Source organism: Platalea leucorodia, assembly GCF_965183815.1.
Source record: "Platalea leucorodia genome assembly, chromosome: 15".
Taxonomy (NCBI): domain Eukaryota; kingdom Metazoa; phylum Chordata; class Aves; order Pelecaniformes; family Threskiornithidae; genus Platalea; species Platalea leucorodia.
Genome location: NC_138837.1, coordinates 12,553,506 through 12,561,446, shown reverse-complemented (window position 1 = coordinate 12,561,446; position 7,941 = coordinate 12,553,506). Strand labels below are relative to the sequence as shown.

General features: G+C 62.2%; 1 protein-coding gene across 1 annotated transcript in view; it reads right to left on the bottom strand.

Moving 5' to 3' along the window:
- Positions 1 to 390: 390 nt before the first annotated feature.
- EXD3 (exonuclease 3'-5' domain containing 3) overlaps positions 391 to 7,941 on the bottom strand; it is a gene marked incomplete at its 3' end in the record, with an annotated part of 300,929 nt that continues 293,378 nt past the window's right edge. The window contains exon 25 of the mRNA XM_082327142.1: positions 391 to 690. Coding sequence (XP_082183268.1) covers positions 391 to 690 — 300 coding nt within the window. The remainder of the gene's footprint in view (positions 691 to 7,941) is intronic.

Below are 7,941 nucleotides of genomic sequence, written 5' to 3'. Positions count from 1 at the left end.
GCTCTGGGCACCGGAGATGCTCCCTCTGCCCTGTGCTGCTGTTGGGGACGCGGCCCCTGGGGGCACCGGGGCGAGGGTGCTGGGGCCTGATGGGTGCCACGGGGTCGGCACTGCCGGGGTGGCGTTTTGGGGAGCTCTGCCACCCTCTCACCATGCCTAGCCTGGAGGGAGGCAGAAATAAAGCAACGTGCCCAGTCCCCAGCCACCTCTGATTTAATGATCTCATGGAGGCCATGTATTTTTGGGCTGTCGTGAACCACCAGTGCAAATGTGACAGTCCCCTCCATGGCGGACCCCGAAATGAGAGCCCCCCCTTCCAGCCTCACACCACAAACCCACGGCCCAAAATCTGCTGAGGTTCCCCGGAGAGCACGTCCCCCCCGCCCCGCCTCAGCTCAGCTCATAGACCCTCTGCTCGTCCCCGCTGGCGACAAGAACATCCTGAAACTGGGAGACGACGCGTCCAAAATGGGACCCTTCCCAAAACACCTTCCCACAGCGGGTGCAGCAGTAGAAGTCGGTGAGCTCGGCTTTGTCCAGCACCCCAGGAGGGATGGCGGTGACCTGCAGAACCGTGCCCCCCACCAACGCCGCAGACGCCCTGGGCTGCTCCGGCTCCTCCAGCCGCTCGCCCTGTGGGGTACAGCTGGGCTGGGCCGCGTCGCAGGCTGGCATGGCGGCATCGCAGCTCTGGCTGGGCTTCTCCTCACACCTCACCAGGCAGCCTGCAGGGAGAGGAGACAGCAGATAAACCATCAGCCACTGGTGTGATGAGTGGGGTCTGTGCTCAGCCATATGAACGACCCTTGTGAGGGGCCTGTCGTCCCCGCGGGGAGCCCCAGCTCTGCCCTGCATCCCAGGGAGGAGCATCCCGTGAATTTGGGAGAAGGTGGCCACCAGCATCCACCAACTGCCTGCCCTGAGCATGGCACCCGTGCAGCCTCCTGCTCCCCAGCAGCTGCCTGGCACCTCCTGCAGCTCCTCTGCCGTGTCCTGCTGCTGCCTGGGCAGTGGGCTCTGCCACGGGCTTGGGAGCTATTCCAGTCTGGGTAACTGCACCAGTGATGCTGCTGTACTGGGTGCAATGGTTTTGCAGGTTGGGCAAGGCTGCTCTCCGAGGTGGGCTCTGCCCACCCTGGGCTGCATTACAGGGCAAGCAAACAGCAAGGGAAGCCCTTACTGCTGCTTTAATTAAAAAAACACCATTAATAGCTGTCTGCACTGCTCATGACACCCACAACTGTCCTGGCCTGCCCGAGGACACCGGGCGTTGGGGTACGCGTGACATCCACCTCCCATCACATAACCCAGGCAAGGGGCACAGCGGGGCGCGATGTGGGGCCGTGTCCCGTCAGCCGTCCCTGCACGCTCCGAGCCCTGGCCCCACTGGGCAGGCGGCTCGCTGCCATCGCAAATGAAGTGCCACAAACCCCACGGCATTTTTGGCAGCTCGGTGCAGGCTCTCACCGCCCGCGGCCGGGGCACGGCAGGTCGCCGGATCCGGGTGGCGGAAGCCGAGGGCTGAGCTGCCTCCCATCCATCAGGACACCTGGCAGCCGGGGACGCTGGCTGCGGTTATTGCTGTGGGATGACTCATTTTTGGCAGGGGGGGACTTGTCCTGCCCAGGCATCAATTAAGACAACAAAAGGCATCCTGCATCGCTCCGGCGGCACCTCTGGGGCATCCAGCCTGCCCCTTTCGAGGATCAGAGGGAGCCTGGTCAGGAGCCAGCTGTGACAGAGAGGGACACTAGCATTCCCAGCTGGCTCTTCCCTGCATCCCAGTGCTGTGAGGATCTGGGACATGCTGGTGATTATTGTGGGGGAAAGCAAGGCTGAGGACAGCCCTGGAATGGCCACCCTGTCCCAGCAGAGCCACCCCACGGCTGTCTGGCAGGGCCTGGACCGGCCACCGCACGAGCAGAAAGAGCCACAGCCTGGGAGAGGTGCGGGAGGCTCGGCTCACACCAGCCCCTGGTTCGGGGGTCTCCCCAGAGCCCCCCAGGACCTTCCGCACCTCCCCAGGGGAGATGACCAGCCCAAGCTGGTGGGGCATGGGCACTCCCCATTCCCAGCAGACAAACAGCCACACTCAGGGTTAAGGCTGTCACTGGAGATGTTCTCAGGGTGGTTTTGCAGAGCAGCCCTGGACCACCATGCCTCCCAGCAGTGCACAGGTTTGGGGGCCGCTGCCACAGCACGAGGGGAAGCAGCCCCAAGCCCAGTCCCAGCCACTGACCGAGAGCTGGGCTCACCATCGCTGTGCCCTGGGCAAGTGCCCTGCAGCCCCCCTCATGGATGTGCCTTTCCTTCATCTTCTTCGTCTCCTTGGGACACAACACCCATTCTCAGAGAAAAAACAGTGACCTCAATTTCCCATTTTCTCCAATTTTTGGCATGCGGTGAAGCACCCAGGCTGCTCTCAGGAGAGCCCTGAGCCGGCTGGAGTGGGGACGTGGAGGAAGAGCCCCGTTCCTGGGGGTTTCTCCGGGACAGAGCCCGTCACAGGTGGCAGATCCCTGTGGCAGGAGGCAGGGGCTCTGCCCTCGCCCCGTCCCTGCCTCCCTCCACCCTGTGCTACACGATGGCACGGGGTGGCCTCAGCCTGGGCATGCAGGGACCGGCTCGCCGAGGAGGCCAAGCTGCGGGCTGCACCTCCAAGCACACGAACCACAGACTCCCTGCCAAACCCTGGGCCATCTCTTGCTTTTCTTCAGTTTATAACACACGGACACAAATCTGCCTTTCTTCCCCTTTTCTATTCATTGTGCCTGCTCTTGAGCACCAGATCTCTGCATCTGCCTCCAGGACCCCGACAGGAAGGACATCTACCCTCACTGGAACTTGTAGATCCAACCATAATTAAAATGACACTGCCAGCAGCCAGCACCGATGGCCAACATCTTTCCCCACCGTGGAGCCTAAAAAATGCCCCAGCCCGACCTCGCAGGCAGGGCACAGCCCCCTGCTCCTGCAGCAATGCCGGGCAGTTTGCTCTCCCTTCCGACACGCTCCGTCAGCTGCCGTGCTGCTGGGGGGCAAAGCCAACTGCAGACCCCTTCCTTCTCTGCATGGGGCAGGGGTGAAACCTCCAGCTCCCCCAAACACCCCAATCCCACCCCCCTGGGCTCATGAGAAAATGGCAGGCAGGGAGGAAAAGTTCATCCCTTAAAAGCCTGGGGAGAGAAAGGCCGTGATGGTCACCCAGCAGTTTTGCCTTTCGCTTGCACCAGCCCCCTCCTAATTGTGGCTCTTCAAAGGGTTGAAAATGCTACATCACTTCAAAGCGACCATTTTTGAATGGGAGCTTGTAAAACCCCTTCTCCCCCTCCCACCAAATTCTTTCCAGGGCTTTTGAAGATGCCTGCGCTCCCCTTGCCGCCACGGTGAAAGGGCCACCGGGCGCCAGGCACAGGGTGCCAGCCGGGCACGCAGCGAAAACTGTGCCGGGAAAAGGTCAGATCCCCTAGGAAAAAAGGGTTTTCCTGGGGGAAAGGGGAGGATTTTTTGAAGAAGGCTTTTTTTTTCTCCCCCTTGAGACAGGCAGAGCCCTCCCCGGCGGAGCTGCAGCTCCCGCGGGACTGCAGCCCGGCTCGCCTGGATGCGGTGCGGAGACAGAGCAAAAAGCCCGTGTGGGGTGCGTGGGGCCGAGGGGAGCCGAGCGCATCCTTCCAACGTGCCGGGAGCTTTTCAGATCTACGGCTTCCAGAGCTCTGTGATGGTTCACACCAAAGGCTGAATTCCCACCGCATCTCTGCGGAGGAGAAATGAAAGCGATTCCTTACCAAATCAATTCGAAACACCTCTTGGGAACTAATAATCCCATTACAAAACATCTTGAAAATAAAAAGCCCTTTTGCCTCTCGCTCACCTCTCCCCCTCTTGCCTGGGTCACCCTGGGGATGACAGAGCCCAGCGGGGGGCTGAGCCCTGCAGTCCCCCGGCACCCCGGGGCTGAGCACCCACACGTTAGTGCCGCAGAGCTCCACGGGCAGCAAGGATCGGCCCCGTCCCCCGGCGCCGTCCCCAACCCGGCAGCCCTGCTCAGCACAGAGCCCTCTCCTCCTGCTCTCCCCACGAACTGCGGCTGTACCCTGCCCTCGCACGTGCTGCCCACCGCATCTCCAGCTCCTGCCCACCCCTGCTCCCCTGTGGGAATTAATACCCCACGGGAACAGCACAAGCCACTGCTGTTCCCACCCATGGACATGTCTCACCTCCCAGTGAGCGCTGCCGTGCCCAGGGGAAAGGGGATGCTGCAGGGCCCCAATTCTGCTTATTTCTGCATCAGGTTCCTCCCTGGGCTGAGCAAGGCCACCCGCAGCGCTGGGACCCCACCTCTGCAGCCCAGGAGACGTCCCTGTCACCCCTGCAGCAGCCCTGCGTTGTGCCCAAGCCACTGCCGCGCGCCCCAGAGCTCTGTGAGGTGGGGTGCAGCAGGAGCCCCGTCAGCCCGGGAGGGATCCCCTTCCTTCAGCCCCCGGCCACCAGCACAGAAACGGTGGGGAAGACCCACAGCAAAGCTACATCTCACGCCCTGGGGCACCGCATGGTTTCTGGTGCTCGAAAACCAAGAGTACCTTCAGCCAGGGGGACTCAGAGCCAGCGGTGTGCGCCCCAAGGGCACGGCAGCGGGGACCCCGAGGCCGCAGGCAATTGCTCGGGTGACAGAGCCCTGGAAGGGAACTACTGCAACGGGGGGGCTGTGGTGGGCAAAGCGAGTTGTCCCGAAGGCCCCAGGGAAGGCAGGGACGGGCCAGGGGCTCCGCATGCCCCACTGCGAGGCCCTGCTTGTGCATGGGGGGCTGAGGCCGGGGGGAGGGACAGGGGGCACGGCGTGGGCTGCCTGCAGCGGGCAGGGGGACATGGACCCTCCTCTGCCCACCGAGAGGCCCTTAGCAGGGCGGGGGTCATAATGAAAGGCCACCGTGACGGTGACACCAGTGACCTGTAGTCCCTACAGCCTATTCTGTCGGCTGCAATGCAGGAGTCCTGGGTCAGCGTTTACTGGGACCCCCCACGGTGGGACGGGGGGCACGGGAGGGCCTGGGAAGCTGGGACAGAGCAGGATCAGGGCAATCCTCATTTGAACCTGTGCCCATTCCCCTTTCCCAGACCACACGGCCCTGATTTGGCTGGAAACAACCCGTCTCCACACACATGAGCCCTGGGCAGCCTCGCGCTTTCAGTGTCGGGGCACTATGGGGTAACCCAAACTCCCCAGGGGAAGCCGGGTACTTCTGCACAAAATCCGCCCCCCCAGGCCCCGTTTCTAGCCCAGGTCCCTCTGTGTCACCCCAGCTAAGCCCAAGGCCTTGGGGCGAGGAGCTGGGTGCTTGTCCCAGCTGGCTCAGGCGGGGACCTGGCGCTCGCCCCGCGGCTCCGCAGCGGGAACCGCAGCCTCCTGCAGCCTCCCGAGAGGCGCTCGGGTCTGGCAGAGCTTGTGCAAGCTGAGAGCCCTGCTCCCAGCCTGGCAGCCGCACCCAGCTGTCATCGCAACCACACACACGGGAGACTCGGCCGTAATTAGGCAATTAAGGCTGAGGTGTTTTGGAGAAAGCGCACATCGTAAAGGCTTTGCACAAGGCTGAAAGCAGACCTGGGAGCATTCTTGGAGTACAAAGGTGCATGGGAAACCTTGCCGAGGTGAGAGATCGAACCCGATAAGAGGAGTTATGAGCCTGAGAAACGCACTGGATTGCAGGGCACTGAAGATGCCTGGTTATCTTTTCCTCCTTGATAAGGCAGATAAGCAAAGGACAAAGGACCCGGGATTGTGCAACCTGGGCTGCAGCAGCCTGGCCATGATCTTAAGATGTTCCCAGGGTGGAGGAGGGAGGATGAGCTCAAGGCAAGAGGCACCTTCAGTTGCTATCATCTCCCTGTGCCGCTGTGGGAGCAAACCCTGCCAGCTCCTGCGCCCGGCACCGGGCAGGAGCACCGAATGGTCCCTGGCTCCTTCCCGGGGAGCATTTGGCACAAGACCGCTGTCAGCGGGTACATGCAGAGCTCTGCAAACCCACAGCCGTGAAAATGTCACCGGCTTCCTAGCCCAGCAGTGATTTTTCATATGAGCAAACAAAATTCTTCTGAAAAGGGGGAGCTGGCAGAGCACGACCCAGCCCCCCAGCCCCAGCCCTGCACTGCAGCTCCTCGGTCCCCATCCCTGCCCAGCTCAGGGACAGACTGAGCATGGTGCCGTTACCCCGCTGCACCCCAGAGGTGCCCGGTCTGAGGGTGAAGGGGACTGGGGAGCCCCAGGGTGCAGCCCTTGGGGGCCCATCCCCTTCCCTGCAGAAACATGCAGAGCAGCCTGAGACATTCAGGGTGCCTTGGCCTCTCCCGCACACCAGGTCTGGTGCTGACGCGGTGAGGATGCACGGGCTGCTCCCTGGGTGCGAGAGCCCTCCTGGGGCAGCACAGGGATCGCCTGCCCTTCCCACGTGGCAGTAAGATGGGTACAATGCTCATGACAAGGCCAAACGCTGTACATCAAGGAATCATGGCAGGAAAATACTGCATCCAGCCTCAAGGCTTTGGACACGCAGTGGCCTCTTCCCGCTGTGTATCGGAGCCCCTGGCTAAGGGAAGCGCGTCCCACCAGCCCATGCCCTCAGCCATCCCGGTGCCGTGGCCATGGAGGAGGGACCCGGCACCGTACTGGCATCACCCCAGCTTGGAGCCGCGGCACAGCCCTCCCCATGCTGCGGTCTTGCAGCTCTTCCTCCTGCCTCCGCTGGCTTTCACCCGGGCTCTGCCACAGAGCCAAGGGCCAGGAAGGGAAAGAAAAACCCTGAGTCACTGCTGGGGCCGGCGGGGGCAAGGTCGGTGCCCCGGTCGGGCTGCCCAGAGCCCCACCAGCCCCACGCCATCCTGCTGCCCAGCGAGGGGACGTCCCGGCTGTGCCTCCAGCTGCCCGCAGGGCTGCACCTGCGGGATGCGACCTTGGAGGAGAAGATGGGTAGTGCAGATCTCGCTGGTCCTGAGTACCAGCCTTGACTGGTCATGGAGGATGCTCACCCAGCTTGGGGCTCCCCAGGGTGCTGCATGGGGCTCCCCGAGCACCCCCGGCCGCTGCGCCTGCTCCTCCACCTCTCTGCAGCACAGAGTGGAGGCTCCAGCATGCCTGGTTAGCAGCACAGCCCAAAGGAAAGCAGGACCAGTTGTTTTCATGTTTTGAAAAAGTTTCCGATGGCAAGGGGTGATTTTATGATTAAAGCAGCCTTTTCTGTTTGGTGAAGCCTAACCAGATCGAATATGCTCCATCCTCGCCTTTCCCAGGGACCAGATTTCATCTGGCAGAGCATCCCCGGAGCTCCGGGGCCCCATGCCAGCTGGTTTTACCACACTGAGTAAGCAAGAAGCTTCCCCTGGCCAGAGGAGAGCCTGTGACACATCCCATCCCCCTGGGTCATTTGGGAGCCCGCATGCTGCCAGCGGCCTCCAGCGAGATCGCGTCTTGCCTGTGCCACGCGGTGACCACAGCACCGCTGCCGCTTTCTGCCCCGTCCCCTGCCAGCTCCAGGCACCCAAGCTGCTCAGAGCATCCCACCGGGCATCACATGGCAAAGCTGTCCAGGCCTGAAACTCTTTCCAGCACTTCCATCAAAGCCCTCGTGCAGGGCAAATGCGGCTGTGTCACGGAAAATGTTCCCTAAAACCTGGGAAAGTCCCTAGGTCCAAGTTGGGGTGAGCTATTACAGGATGAATAATTTGCCTTTCATCACTTAGAAGCCCTACCATAAAAATCCGGGAGCCAAATGGAGCGGCACTGGCCCAAGTTTTACAGCCAAAACGTGAGCAGCCCCGGGCTGTCTGCAGCCGGACCCCAGGACGCGGGAGCACCCGGGCAGCCGCGGACTTACCTGGAGGGTTGGTCCTGTGGGATCCGTCCCCATCCGCAGCTGAGGGGTGCCCCAGCATCCGTGGCTCCCACTGCAC